Here is a 15,984-nt window from a genome sequence, read left to right on the forward strand (position 1 = left end):
GATAAATCACATACAAAAGGTGTTGCTACCTTTTGTATGAAGTCACTAAATATTTCTCGTAATAAAGATCACCCCAAATCATGTAATAGCACATTTTTATGACATTCAAAATAAACAGATAAACTGTATCTTGTGATCAGAACCTCATTAAAAAAAAGGTATGGATAAATCAAATCATGAGAACTAACTCTGTCCTGTGTGGAAGTTAGAGCATTTTAACGGTCACTACCAGGCTATGCAAATTTGTGACAAAATACCCGCAAAACTATTCACATTCTAATTACGTTGATCACGTTACCATGCTAAAGACTTTTTTATTGTCTTGTATAGGAAAACATTCACTCGATACTCTGACAGCATAAAACATTCTATATCACAAGGTGCAGCTACCAGGGCTCTTGTAGATGTTGAGTACTCCAGTAAAGTAATGAGGTAAGAGCCTCTCTAGCAGGAGCAGAACGTCCTCCAGCTCTTCCAATATCCCCACAAGGAGGTAGTTCTCCAGCACATTCTGTTTGGCCCTCTCCAAAGCCCATACTCCTGGCTCTCTGTGTGAGACAGAAGGAAAATAAGACCAAGAGAAAGTTTGCACTAGAGTAGCATTACTTGGAAAGAAATATTACCAAGCTTTTGTAATGCAACTTGACAAAATCTCATAAATACCTGCACTGAGGATGCTGTCCACAGAAGTAGGGGATGATGTAGAAAACCCTTGGGTTGGAGCACTCAGGGTAATTCTCTAGGATGCAAACATTGATGTCCTGAAAGCAGACAAGCACATATGAGTCTTTATATTTTTGCTTTACTAATAATTTATGCTTTTTAAAAATTTTTTATTCTACTTGCAGTGAATTTGATCTCAATCAGAATTGCAATTATTTCTTTTTACCACTAGAGGAAGCTATTCACTTGCACTGCCGTGAACCTGGACTGCTTGCCTGTCATTACCCCACAAGCCAAAGTGCTTTGTCAAACCACATCTTGTGCACAAAGATAAGCTCTTCCCTCTCATCTCAGTTGATCTCATAGGCTATGATACCACATAGGAAGAGAAAGTATTTTCAAATGAATTCGTGTTTAACTTAAAGATGTCACGATTAAGATAATGAGACCAGAGTTGTGAAACTTGAAAAACCACTTATCTGAAAAGCTATTGAGTAATGAATGGAAAAAAGACAGTTGCAGGAGTGAAGCTGGCCAGCGACTGAGTGCCACGGAAACAGCAGTCAAATCCATGTCAGGTGACGTAAGCCTCAGGGATAGCAACAAGTCCTGAGCAACAAAACACTCCACGAAGCATGGCTCACATCCACACACAGCAGCAGGCACATGTGTGCACAAGGCTTGCGCTCAAATATGTCACCTACAGTAGGACCAGACTACATGCATGAGGCAAATTTAGAACATTTTGTCATAGGTTGTTGTTTAGATTTATACCATAATGGCTCTGTAATGACTAACTTAAACAGCAATTTGGCAAAAATAGTCTAAGCCTAACATGGATCATCACAAAAATGGACAAGTCCGACAGGACAAAAGTCAGAGAGCCTCACGAAGGATCCAAGCTGCTGCTCCTGCTGCTGCAGGTGTGGCATAAGAAATCATCTGAGTGCAATAGGAAGCTTGAAACAGAGATGCTGACTGGAGTGTAAACATAGAAAAAGGCATAAACCATGTGTAGAAGAGCATGTTTATATGCTTAAGTGTTTATGTGTCTTGGAGACATTTGCACACTCATTGCTAATGTTTCTATTAGCCTCGACTTATTTATTTCCAGTTGTATTTTCTGGCATGAAAGCCTTACGAGAACCCCTCATTGAAAAATGTTGCCATCAGGTCTGCTCAGGGTTTTTCATACAGTCTCAAACATCTTTTTCTAAGGTTGTACAACCTTTGTTCTCAGACTACATAAAGAAAAACTGAACCCAAAAGCCTGTTAAAACAAATGCAAGAAAGATCCTGGATCCTCTGTAGGAGGGGCAGGATTGCAGTAGATGTTGCATAAAGTCTGAAATACTTGCAAGTAAAATGACTTAAAGGCTCCAAACGGAGAAAAGACTCAACTACAACATCATGGACTTGATATTTGAAATAGTGATATCATTTTAGCATCTATCTAAGCTGCAATCACAAGATGAAGCCTTGTGCAGCATGCGCTGGAATGAAATAAATTATTCACCTGATTAGTTAGATTTTTCTTGCGGCTGAAAACTGTGGTACAATTGTGCCTCTGATTCACAGAGTGGCTGCAGGGTGTGTTTGAACTTTATGAGTGACTCCTCTCAGCTGTGCACTGGGAACAGGACTTATTGGTGATCAGTGAAGCAAAAGACTGGAAAACCCTTCAAAGGGAACCACAACAATACCCCAGAGGAACCTTCAGGGAAAAAAAGAAAAGTTCAGCACTGTACTATTGTTAGTGTACAAGTCTTGCGCAGACTTGCGTAAAGTTTGCCATGTTTTTCTTTCATTTTTCATTTCACTAGCACGGACCACATCTTCAGGACATTGTTTCTTGAAGGAAAACAGTAGGTGGAATAAAGCTAGATCCAGGAATGGAGATCTAGACAGCGGTTTTGGTGAAGGCCTCAGTGAGGACTGGAAGGCAGCTCGCGGACTGGGCAGATCCCCAGGTACTAATGACAGGTTTATGAAGCGCCATTCTATTTAAAGAATGGTGATGTGAGTGGATCCAGTTTCATCAATTATGAGTATGTTCTTTGATGGTAAAAGATGCAAAAGCCATATACACTAAAACAAACAAAAACAGACAGGAAGTGGCACATTCGCTGACAGAGACCCTCATGCGTCAACATTTAGGCGATTTCTGGGAATCCAGCCACAGCTTGTATACAACAACGCACACACGTACACACACACACACGCGCAGACAATACGCACTCTCTTTAGAAAGCCTTATTAGTATTTCAAAGACAGTTCCTGTGTGCACACTCAAGCTCATTGTTCCTTTTCTCACTGTGGATTATGCCAACAGAGCATTCACAGAAACTGTAGCAAAATAGGCACTAATCTGTACAATGGTCTCCCATTTCACTGAATGGAATGTAGACATAAATTAAATCAGGGGTAATTGATGATGTTAACCTTTCCCATGGGACGTTTTGCATTCAAATTTGAGAAAACAAAAAAAGAACTTTTTGTTTGTATTTGCTATCTGGAGGCAGTGGAAAGACGCTTTCGCTTTTTGAGTTAATCTTTTGAACACATGAGCAAGTGGGTGCCTTTTAAACAGGTACATCAGCATTTCTAGTAAAGATTAGAGGTAATAACTGTAATTTTAATATTCTTTAAGTTTTAGGCCTATTTTGGGCTTAACCATTCCATTTATTTTTCTGGTAATTTTACAAAATGGTCTTGAGGCTTCCTGACTGAATTTAATATTTAATGTTGGTAATCCACTTAACACTGACCTATGAATCATTCAAGCAGGAAAAGGCATCTAACTCAAGGGATGAACCAGCGTCGTGTCTACATAAAACAGACAAAATAGCAAAGAAACTATTTAAAACTTTACCTTTAGGCACTTTTTACGCGCAGCCTGTCACAAGAAAACAGAATCTGTTCCCATGTCTTTAGTCGAATCTGTTAAAATGCCAAAGTTGACTAAGTTTGACATATCTTGGCATAGTTTGCAGTGTGTCCTTAAAGAAATTTAAGGCAGCAAGCCAAATTAGGTTTTAATTATTAAAAGAGTGAGGACCTATGCTTTGCACTCATGGTTTTCCTCAGTATCAAAACACTGATTATAGTTATGTTACACAAACCACAGAAATTCATTAAAAAAAAAAATCTGTAATGAGTGAACCTTATGTGTTCGTTGTGCCTTAGGCCAACAGTGTGACACACCACCTGTCTGTTATTGTAGTGAAGGCAGGCTAAGGCAAGACTGGTGCCAGTAAACCCTCTAATATAATTTGTGTATTTATTTAATAAGTCTACTTGTCATTTTAAATGTTGGATTATGTCAAATTACTGTGGGAATCTCATCTGATCGAACCAGTATTTCCAAGTCTTGAGAAAAAGCTGGGCCTTTTAGGTTCAGTGAGGACAGACACTCTTTTTTTATAAGTGTTTGCAAGCGTATTCATATGTAGGCTGCCACGCATGCACTTTGTACTTTGCGGCAAGACAGAGGTTGATTTAGTACTGTCAGCGGATGCATCTGTATTTTGTTTTAATTCATTAAAAAACATGCACATGCACACACACAAAACAGTCAAACACTCAGTTCAATACAATATAAATTATCCAACCACATCATTCCAAGTTGGCATTTTAAAGCAACTTAAATTTGCATAATGGTTCACAAAATAACTGCAAATGTGGTAAATATCATGTGTGTCTGAGTGTGATTAAGTGTGTGCGTGCTATGTTCAACTGACCAGTGCATGCCTTTGTATAAAGTAGCATGTGTGTATGTAAAAGGGGGTGTGGGCACTGACGGAAAATCCAAGCCGACCACAGGAATGTCTCAGTAACACGTGCATCAGGCTCCCTCGGCCCCGGCTAGCAACTGACAGCGCTCTTTCATCAACACCTCACATACAAAACCAACACAGGGCAAGCAGGCTGAAGCACACCAGGTGGAGGATACAGCCATGCCCAGTCTGAGGGGTGATTCTTAACATTAGGGGTACTCTTTCCGTACATACTTGAATTTGTACTTATAGTGTGGACATTCATCTTCCCAATACTGTCAATGAAACTTTAACCATGAAAGACCTACTTAATCTCCCTATAGAGGTGACTTGCCAAGAATCAATGCAGTCATCCTCCTCTTTTCCAAAAGGAAATGGTCGTGTGAATATGATGCTCTTCACTGATTTGATATTCTTCGTTTTTCTTGTTTATTAATTTGTTGCTTATATGTGTGAAATAAATATTTGATTGATCAATTGATACATGAAGCCCGCAGTGTAACATAAAAAGCAAAGTAGGAAACCAAAGGAAGACTGAGTTTGAAAAAGTTTTGATTTATGAGATGCTGCCACGAGACACTTTATGCCAGTACAGTAAGACAAAATCTGTGGAACACCATCAACACATTAATTCCTGATATTTTCAGAGCTTTTGGTCAGTTACTTCAAACCTTATAAGACACTCTAGTGATTTAAGTACAACACAGCATTCCTAAACTATACTCAATTAAAGGATTAAGCACCATGGTTATAATAATCTAAAATTTACTTTTCTTTACCATTTCTGGAATACTTTCTCCTCATAAGTGTATCTAAAGCTAAATGCACACACAGGTAGGCTAGTCGATGACAACACAGCCTTCCCCTCTCCTTTAACTGTAGCAAGGGGCCCCTGTGGTCTGCATACTTTAATAACTCAACTCACATGGTCCAAAACTGCAGGGCAAACAGTGCAATACTTAATTACAGCGAGTCAAACTCAAGCCAGAATGACATTCGCTCCTCTTGTTAGCTTCTCAGAACAGCCTCCTGAACCCTTTAGGTCTCTCATAGCACTTACTGTGGGAGGAAAGAATGAGAAGAGTTTGTGCCTAATCTTAAACAAATATTAATACGATTTTGTTTTGACCTCACTTTTGTTTTGACACACTGTTTTCCGTTTTTGTTGGATTCCCCCTAAATTTTATATGAGGCTTGGGCGTCTCACTTCAGGGGGATTTCCGACCTCCGATCAGATGCTTCATCTCACTTTTAACTTTTAACTGTCATCTGCTTAAAAAGTATATAAGGGAATGGAGTGAACACAAAGATCAAAAAATAGTAGCTTGAAAATTACAGTATGCTTCCAAATGGTAGGTAGAGTTAAAAAAAATGGTATGCAGTGACTTCAATCTGGTGCTACAGGGATAAACAACTCTGTGAGGCAGATGTAGGATATCAAGTTTCTGATGTGGTAAATCGAGTCTTTAATTCGAATCCTAATCAGATTTATATATTGGGTTAGCGTCAGACTGCCATGAGTTTACAATTTGCCATCCACCCTGGAGCAACACCACATGTGGAACATCTTCAAAGAGAGTAGAGTGTGGTTTTAATATATTGCTTATATTTTTGAATTTAGGAAGTTAAAATTTGTCTTGAGACAGCAACAAACAGAAATACAGAAGAAAAGGGCTAAAGCAGAATATTAACGTCAGGAGGATCATCTCTTCTTAACATTTTTTAAAGAGATCCTACAGGCTAATTACAGTGCAGTGTATAGTATCATTACTACATATATGTAGAGCATGTATAAACATTCCTCAATATACATGCCCCTGTAATTAAAGTCTACATCATGGAAACACCAGAATAAGACTTCATTATGCAACATTTCAGTTCATGTCTCTACTGAGCATCACGTTGCGAAAATAGTGAGCCTGCAACCAAAGTTATTCAAATTTAATGCACTGTTACCGGCCAACCAGTGATTCACGCATAGCAACTAAGTGTGTTAGCTTGTCAAACACTTCTAATGCATTCATATTTCAAATCACAAGCATCTCTGTCACTGATTTAGCAAATGTCAATATGAGAGCAAATGGGTTTGGGGCACTCGGACCAGCATTAAAAGCAGACAGAGGAAAAAGGTTCAGTATTTGTTTGACCCATTAAATAATACTGTTATAGTTTGTGGGCACTGGATATTGTGGGATCACAACACCATGGCGACCAGATGTCTTGCCCCCTCAAAAGTCACAGCGTCACCTGCTGTTACGAGTGTGTTTTCTTATTGTTGAGAGCTTCTCTGATTTGGTTATTGAATTTGAACATGCGAACATCAGATTTTTGCAAAGTGGTTTGTGGACTATAATTATGACCACATAGACCTCATTGTGGTGAGTTTTTAGCTAACCTTAGCCAGTTTGGTTAGTATCTGTGAGTTAAGTGTGATGACCCACTCCACGTTGCCTTCCTGTTGGCCTGTTTGTGGTGTAGGTATTATCTGCTGGCATTGGAGAGCTGTTGTGTCCCATTTTCCATCAATAACACTGTCAACACCTGGGCCCAGTGTGGCAATGCTTTCTAAAAGCCATCGAAGTTGCAGAGTGGAGGCTCTCCTATCTGAAATAACCTTTTGGATTTTGTTCATTTTTTGGGTTTTGCAATAAATGTTCCATATGCCATTTTTTCACCCTGACTGCACACGCCACAGATGATTTCTTTCCTTGTTTTTTATTTTATTTAAAATAGTCTTTTCATTGGCATTTGTGTGCATCTTCCCCACTTGTTTGTTACAAGTACGACCTTATCTATTTAAATGAATTTGTTTGTGGCTGTTTTGTTTTGTTGTTTGGGTTGTTGCCATTACATTATGTTTTGTGTGAAGCATGCAATATGCATTGTGTTTGCTGCAACTTGTGTCCAGGAGATATATTGTGAGTCAGAACTGAGTTGTTTGAATTTGACTTGTTTGGTTAATTTGAACTGTCTGTGTCTGGTAAGTTTTTGATCCTACAGCTACTGCTGTGTGTGTGTGTGTGTGTGTGTGTGTGTGTGTGTGTGTGTGTGTGTGTGTGTGTGTGTGTGTGTGTGTGTGGACACCTGGGCAGGTGTGAGCTATTAGCAGTGATTGCATGGTTCTCTAGTATAGTAGGTGCATATCAATGTGGCCCATTTGTGCTAGTTGTAGGTTTTTTGTTTTGGTTGTGTCAGGTGAGTCACCAGCTTGCTGCTGTTTAAATGGCTCACCTCTAATTTCAATGAAGACTAGGGTTCATAAAGTAGGTAAGCAGAAGGAGGCTTTTCCGCTTTGGTTCAGGGACATGTTGTATCTTTCATGTACTAACCGACCTGGGGCAATGCTGTTTGCTGGCTTTGTTTTTTTCCCCTCTCTTCCTGGGTCTTAGACTGAATCATGGCAGGGATGGAGGAATTTGTTGCATCACCATTAGACGGTTTTCTGGATTGTTGTACAAAAGTTCACCTTCTGATATTTACAGACAATTATGAACTTGATTTGACTGGTCTTGGTGATAACTGTCATAAAGAAAACACAAACTCTGAGAGTAACTTGCAGCTGACTGAAATAGGAGAGTTAGTGGCTGTGCAAATGAGAGCTGATCACACATCAATACTGTCACGTGTGGTTACACCAGGAAACCTGGCTTTTGAACAGCAGAATCAGAATCATCAGAGTCAGAATAATTTATTAACCCCTAAGGAAATTATGTAAATGACTCACTTTGTTGCAAATGACATATGAAAAGGAAAAGCAAAGCTGGAGATTGAGAGGCAAAAGCTGGAAATGGAAAAGGACAAGCTGGAGGTTGTTAAACAAAGGACAGTTGAGCAAATGCAACATGAGCAACAAGCAAGATAGACTTGCAAAATACTTGGCTGGGTTTGGTAAGTTTTGCTGGAGGAGCGAGTTTTACTGGGGTTATTAAATCGGTGAACAAATAATTGTTGGGGACTGGCAAATGTTTTAAGCAACTTACCGTTTGTGACTGACAGCAGGTAGACTCTGGGTTTTTTGCACTAACTGACCCTGCATACACCATTTCTTTGCCAATGCACTTATTTACACTTCTTATCATACTGACTAAACACAGCATGAAGTTCTTTACTTGTTTGTTATAAATGAAAAAACAGTCTTTTAATTGGCATTTGTGTGCATCTCCCTTTTTTAGTCATGGCCATGTGGCCCAGTTTGTGATAAAGGTCTACCATATTAATAAGATCTTTAAAAAAAAACAACTTGAGCACAGACTACTTAGGCAGCATGTTTATTACCATTGACCTACTTTATTTTGTGAACAAAAACTGCATTAAAACCATTCTAAGAGACTTAAACCACAATAGAGGTTCAGATCAAATACCCCCCAAACTAGTTGCTTCCTGTTAAAGGGGAGGTTTTCCTTCCCGCTGTCGCCAAGTGCTTGCTCACAGGGGGTTATCTGATCGTTGGGGCCGAACTGAATTGAACAGTTAGGAATGACCTCTTCAACAACTGTCTTTTAGATTATTTATCTGAATTTCAGGTTCGGGATCACACCTCATACACTCCCCTTCTGGTTCCACGGCTATATAAACCTTCCTACACTATAAGTTAGTTCACGATTTTGTGCCCCACCCTTCCCCACTTTTCTCAGCTCTCACGCCTCTCATTAGTATTTGGGGATTTGCCAGGCCTGGGAGCAGCCACCACTCCTCACTGAGGCCTTCCACAAACTGCTGTCTCAAACTTCGGTCTATCCTTATGCCACTTGTCATTCTCTGTTAAGAATCACCATCAAATCAAATTGAGGATGTGGTGCCTTCTAGTGAACTGAAGCGTAACACGAGAGGCCAAAACTATTTTTTGTACTATGCCGTAAACATGTTTCTCCTGTAAAGTTGACCATTTCGACACTGGAGTTTATGGGAACTCTTTTGCTTTTGCAGCCAGCCTCAAGTAGCAAACAGCTTTGAAGAACCGCAGTTTTTGCCGCTCTGGTAATGATTCCTTTTTGTTAGTCTCCGAGGCTGTGGTGAGTTCAAACCTCTTTGTTTATAAGAAAAGCAATACATTTATTCACCAGCTTGGTTTCTTGTTGTTTCATTTACAACAAGGAGAGAAAAAAACGAAAGCCCAAAAACCCAAAGCATAAGACGCATATCTACGAGAACTTTAAGCAAGTAAGTCCATGTGCACTTAAGGCTTTTCAAAAATAAAATGTATCTCTGCAGAAAAGCTTCTCACCAGGTATCTCTCGTCATCTTTCATCCCTGGAGTTCGGATTAGGTGGTTCTGCTCGCCCCTCCAGTCACCAAAGCGACGGAAGAAATAGTTGGAGAGGAAGCGATTGATGGGATCCCGGATTATGTTGATATACACAGGCTGCTCTATCTTGAACCTGACACAGATAAATAAAAAGCACTCAGTAAGAACCAAAAAAAGAAACCCAAAAAAAAAAAAACAACCCCACATTTTAGCCAACACTCATGAAATACTTTTGTAGACATTACCTTGTAAAGTTGAGGAAGTGAACGTGTCTGGTATAAAGGAATGGCTGAGGAATACTGCTGATATTTTTCATTAGATCCACCTGGGGAAAAAATGAATATGCATAAAATCAAACATCTGCAATGGATACGGGCAATTTAGACAAAACAGCATCTTTAATTTTTGTTTTTTAAAGAGAAATCAAAAATTCCCATCTGAATTAGTTAAATATTTGACCTCAAATAACCTCTCATAAAATAAACAAGTCATTATGTAAATAGCTATGGGGCGGCCTGGATTCACAATAAAGAATCAGAATGTAATATCACTGTTTTGTTCATCTCACAATGTTCATCACCTCAACATCTTGGATCTTTAGCCAAGATTTTGCCAACACCTCTAAAGCTGTTATTCAAAGTTTCTCCACCCTCTGCAGAATGAACAAATAAATCAATTAAGAAAATGAAATAAAAAGATTCCCACTGGGCTTCCAGGTCTGCATGGAGAGGCAAGCAAAAAGTACAACTACAGAGTGCAGAATAGCATAAATACTAAGCAACTGGATCCAAAATCTTAGTCATTCCTCACATAAAAGGTTCCATATTGGAGTAATTCACTATGTAAGATCCAGTTATCAAAGTCACACATGTAAAAAGTTAGTTTAATTCAAGTTATGTCTCTGCATCAGAAAATGATGCAGTATGCCTAATTTAAAAATAATAAAAACACAGAACAATGACTCAAAATATTGGCTAGCTTGTAGCGACATTTAAGTACTTTGAGTGGCTTTTACTTTAAGATGTGAGAGTGCAGCGCTCTTTTCCAGTTTGAAATATACTAAGCTGCATTTGTCTATTTGTATGCAAGCTGTGAATTTATTTTCCCCTTACTCATTTGCCTTTCTTCATTCCAGTCTCTGTTGTGTAGTTTAACTTTGGCAAGTTCATTTAGCTGAGCCTTTAAAGACAGAAGATAAGTGTAAAAGAGATTATAGGCCCAGTCTTTCAGTATGGCCACAGGGGAAGTTAAAAAACACTGGTACTTTGAGTCCAAAGATGAATGTACCTCAAGTCCAAGTAGCTTCTGTTACCCATTTGTCTCGTCTTACTTTAATTTTCTTTCATTTAGTCTCTCAAATTACGGAGACCTTTTCTCCTGCACCAGAGTCACTTTTAATTACATGACACATTGTTTTCAGGAACTTTTTCTTTTCATTTTACCAGTGATAAAACTGCAATAAAGTTCATCCTATTTCTCTATATCAAAGCCCTTTCGACCAGTGAGCAGGAATCAGCACTGCAAAGCCAGGAAACAGACCGCACATTACAGCTCGAGGTCATATTCATGTGAAGTTTAAGTCAAAAGGTGTGTTTGTGTGTCTGCGTGTGACTGCTGTGGTTGGGGGGAAAAAAGGTCAGATAAGGAACGGTGTCCTTTTGTAAGAACCTATCTTGTTTTTAAAAACTCATTATATCCCACTACTTCTGAGTGATATCCACTTCTAGCTTGTCATATCTGCTTCAAAAACACCCAAATGGCTGAATTGCTCATCATAGGGTTTCAGGATGGGACTTGTATGGTTGCCCTCAAAACTGCTGTGATATAATTGCTTCTTTTCGTTGTATTCGTCTTTCAGCTTGTCCCTTTATTGTCGACACAGCGAATCATCTGTCATCTCACCCTATCCCTAGCATCCTCTTCTTTCACACCAACCCTCTGCACATCCAACTTTACTATCCGTGAATCTTCTCTGTGATTATCCTCCTTTCCTCCTTCCTTGCAATTCCACTCTACCCAATTTCCCCCCCTCTGCCCAAACCATCTCAACCTTTGTCTCTCTTTGTCTCCAAACCGCTCAGCCTGAGCTGTACCTCTGACATACTCGTTTCTAAGTCAGTTCATCCTAGTCACTCCCAGAAAACCTTAACATTTTCAACTGTCACCTCCAGCATGGCCTAATGTCTATTCATCAGTGCTGCCATCTTCAAACCATACATTACAGCTTGTAAACCTTCTCTTTCACCCCTGCCACTATTCTTCTGTTACAAATCACAATCCTGACACTCATCTCCACCCACTCTACCTTGCCTGCACTCGTCTTCACCTCTCTTGTGGACTGTCCATTGCGTTGGATATAATAGATTTAGATATAATTGGTTCTTCTTGTAATGCCTTCCATACTCCACACTTATCAGATGCTGTCACTGTCACCTCTGAATAACAATATTGTTGCTATAGAGAGCCATAGTCATTTCTGTCTACAATCTGCAATTCTACATTGCTACAAATTCAACAGCATGGTGTGCTTGGGTAATGAGGATCTGTAAGACGTGACTCTAGCACCTTAAACCCACATCTTGCATATCTAGCGGAATCTGGATTGTTGAGATCTACCTTTTATAGAGGTGCAGAAAAAGAGCAAGAGAACTTCAACAATATAATCTCAATAAATCAGTCTGTTTTTATTTGTGGTTTTTTGTTGTCGTTGGGTTGTGGGTTTTTTTTACATTCCATGCAAGGTTTCATTCATTTATTTTAAAAAAGAGTGGCTGAAAGGGCTTCTTTGTGTTCTGCATTGGTCCATGTCCTCCTTTTTTCATCCAGTGGCAATACACAGAGCATGACTCTACCGGGAGAGGTGCCTGCTGTTAGATCATTATCGCAACGAGTACACACAAAACCCTTCAAAAGAAAAACACAGTCTTTGTAGAAGAAAACGAAAATCTATAAAGCTGCAGCAGGAGAAGAGGACACCAACTTGGCACATTTAAAATTCTCCACTACTGCACAGCAGAAGGACAGCGGAGGTGAATTATGCATTACAAGGGAATAATGGGCACATTAAGAAAATGTCGCTGCAGGCAAATCCTTAACAAGTTGGAAAGTTTCTTTTTTAATCTTGGCTTCCAGGTTACAGCGGCTAGATGTCAATGAGCCAAGACTCTCTCAGTGATGAGTTTGTGTGTCCATCAACAAGCTCCAGGAGAGACCAAGCACAGTTATTTCAGAGGTTACCAGCAGCAGCAAACTAAATGCAAGGCAAAGAAAGGTCGATTACATGAAATTTCTTTCAAGACTTTATTTTTGAATACATGACCTGCAGAAAGGTGCAAAGACCCTTTCCTCACATCCATCAGGTAAGGCTAAGAAAAGTTTGGGACTCAAGTGTTTGTGTTTGTTAAAGTTGCTTTAATGCGTTACTTTTCCTTCTTTCCGTTTCCCATGATCCATGACGTCAAGAGTAAATCTTAAAATACAAGTGAAAAGTAAGTCTTGGTAAGTTGGGTTTCACTTTAAGACGTAAAGTATTGTCATTGTCGCAGAATAAAGATTACTGTAATTGGCATAAACAGTTTCTTAATACTCTCAACACGTCTGTAAAACTGGGGCCGATTCTCAAATCTTACTTATAACGGTCATGTTCCCTGTCGTTACAGTTTCGGTCTTTATTTAAAATGCTCTCAGTCAAATGAACCGATCGGTTAAGTAACAGTTTGAATGACCTGCTCTTAAAAAACTACATACAGGCAGCTGTTATGTCATAGACTTACTGTTTGGATAGCAACAGTAATATGTATACTTGTTTATGTACGGAGAGTGGTTAATCTGAGGCCCCAATCAGATTTGGGCTCAGTACATTTCCACTCACTCTGCTTCCCCTTCTGTGGATCTCTCCTGCTAGAAAAGTAAAAAAATGTAAGAGTTTCATTAGCACTGTGGAATTTGTTAAGCCACTCTACAGCATTTATTACTTTACTTGAATTACGCATATAAACGTACATTTTAAAAAACATTTTCCCCTGATGTTCCCACCCCCGCGCCCAGGTTAACATGCAGGCACTGAATGCATTTAGCACGTTTGCTGTGTTTGTGTGTTTTTCAGCCCCACCCCTTTAGTCCGTCTGGCCAGATCTCACTTTCATTCACCAGAAAGAAAGTAGAGGACGGTCTGAGATTCCAGGCATACCTGCAACCCTGCGAGCCCCTACTACCTCCTCCCCACAGCTCTGGTGGTGTCCTCACAGGGCTCATCAGGGGAAACGAAGGGGGAACCACAGAAAGATTTGACTGCTGCCCTGGGTTCAGTTTGCCTTTATATCACAATCAACTTGTTATAAGCCTAAATAATCAGTAAGTGTGGTAAGGTACACACTCTTATCTTTGGCCAGACAGTGGTAGGAATCATGACTTCGATGGCAGACAAATGGATGGTAAAGAATTTTTCTCCTTGTTTTTTAAAGGTCTTACGTTTATTTTTTATAATTATTATTCAGGAAATGCCACAAATCTCTTTCACTAAGCCTGTTCTGGTGCACAGATAGTTCACGATACTGTGTGCCTCAAAGCCCATAGCAGCTTTGCAAAGTTCCAGAGAAACATGGCACCATCACTTTTGGTAATCAGCAAACAAGGCATCGACCCTGGGCAAACCCATTAAAGCACTACTGGGAGTGCCAGCAGGAAACCCATCCAAAACTGCAGTCCAGAGCCAGAACCACAACTGATGAGACCAGCATTTCTAAACTTAGGTGACATGCGTCTGGATCTGCGTAAGTCAACACAGAAGTACACATGCGAGAAGAACACACAAACACAAGCACAGACTTACACTCTTAACCGGACCCCCCTTGAATGTGCACAGTCTTTCTAAAAAGATGTTTTATACCCCGTGAATTAATGAGACTAACCGTGTTCTGCCACTGTCTGTGCAGCCAGCATTCAGAGATTGATGAATGGGCAAACAAGTAACTGTTTCAATATTAGTGTAATATTTACATCAGTTTGGTCAGTAATGGTTATATATATTTAGTGTCTGCTGACCATTCAGAAGTGGTTAGCAGTACCTTACTTCGAAAGAAGGCTGCAAATGTGAGTCACTACTGCAGCACTCCCACACAACCACATGATTAAATTTCTTTTTTGCCCAGATGGCTTAAAAGAGCATTGCATTACTGAAAAAGTGAAATCTAAAAAGTACATGTGACTGGTATATGATACAATAATTCTAAATTACTCCAACCCACAATACAAAAAAGAGAGAAGTAAGACCACACAAAGGTAAGGACTGGCAGCTCGCAAAGGAGACCCTAACCTCCAGGAGCATAATTGATGCATACATGATGGATGATTGCGAGCATATTTTGAATAAAGTTTGATGCTGCGGGAGAGGAGATCAGAAGTTAACGATAGACAGCGATAAAGATGCATTTGATGCTGAAGGCTTGTGATGAGTAGACACGGTTGAAATGGTGTCTAATTTATATGACATCGATGCCAATAAGACAACATTTACTGTAACATTTGCTATTTTAATGCACAGGAAAAGATGGGCATAGGAGATGAAGTAGCAACAATGAAAATTCAGGACAGCTGTTGAAAGTTTGACAATTTAGGTCCATTAGATAAAAGCAAAGATGGCAGTTTCTTCTTCACATAGATATTTCTACCAAGGCTAGGTTGTCTGCATGAATGAAAATGGATTTATCAATTTGCTTTATGCCTCCAACGCAGAGCTGCAGTTACTACAGAACAAATTTAAAGGCAGCTAAGAACTGACATGAAAGAGTTTAGTGATATTGACCAATTCTTTGAATTCTTACTGGTTCTTCTTTGGAGTTCCTGCAAAACCCCCCAATACCAGTGAAAGGAGTGGCATCTGTGTAGAGTTAATTTGTGTTGGAGGACATCTTAAATGTCAAGTTCCTAAAAGAAGATACCATTTAAACTCACAAGCGGGGTCACCGAAGGCACATTTGTGATTTAGAGGAGCTGTCATGGGTAATTATGCTGATAAGCAAGGGTGTAAATGATGCAGCGAGAGAGTGACAATGAATGACTGGTCAAGAAAGATGATGCACAGGGCTAGTATCAAGTGCCAGAAGAGGGAGCAAATTGGGGCAGGAAAGGGTAAGAAGAACATTTTGTGAGGAGGACTATCAGACTGATGCTGCTGAGTTTCACAGAGTAAGAATTAGATGGTTCCTGCCATGGCATGAGGAACTTGGAGGATGTTGTCACTTTTTGTTATTATCGATGTGGATCCACTACCAGACTTTATAGAGCTGGCATCCGTAGAAC

General features: G+C 39.7%; 1 protein-coding gene across 2 annotated transcripts in view; it reads right to left on the reverse strand.

The window, feature by feature from the left end:
• The window catches only part of usta (uronyl 2-sulfotransferase a), a 56,446-nt gene that overhangs the window by 2,215 nt on the left and 38,247 nt on the right, over positions 1 to 15,984 (reverse strand). For both annotated transcript variants that reach the window (XM_080882087.1, XM_080882088.1), the window contains 4 exons: positions 9,930 to 10,009; positions 9,664 to 9,817; positions 664 to 761; positions 391 to 548 (listed from right to left, as the gene is read on the reverse strand). In XM_080882087.1, coding sequence (XP_080738213.1) covers positions 391 to 548; positions 664 to 761; positions 9,664 to 9,817; positions 9,930 to 10,009 — 490 coding nt within the window. The remainder of the gene's footprint in view (positions 1 to 390; positions 549 to 663; positions 762 to 9,663; positions 9,818 to 9,929; positions 10,010 to 15,984) is intronic.

Source organism: Rhamphochromis sp. 'chilingali', assembly GCF_963969265.1.
Source record: "Rhamphochromis sp. 'chilingali' genome assembly, chromosome: 5".
NCBI classification, from domain to species: Eukaryota; Metazoa; Chordata; class Actinopteri; order Cichliformes; family Cichlidae; genus Rhamphochromis; species Rhamphochromis sp. 'chilingali'.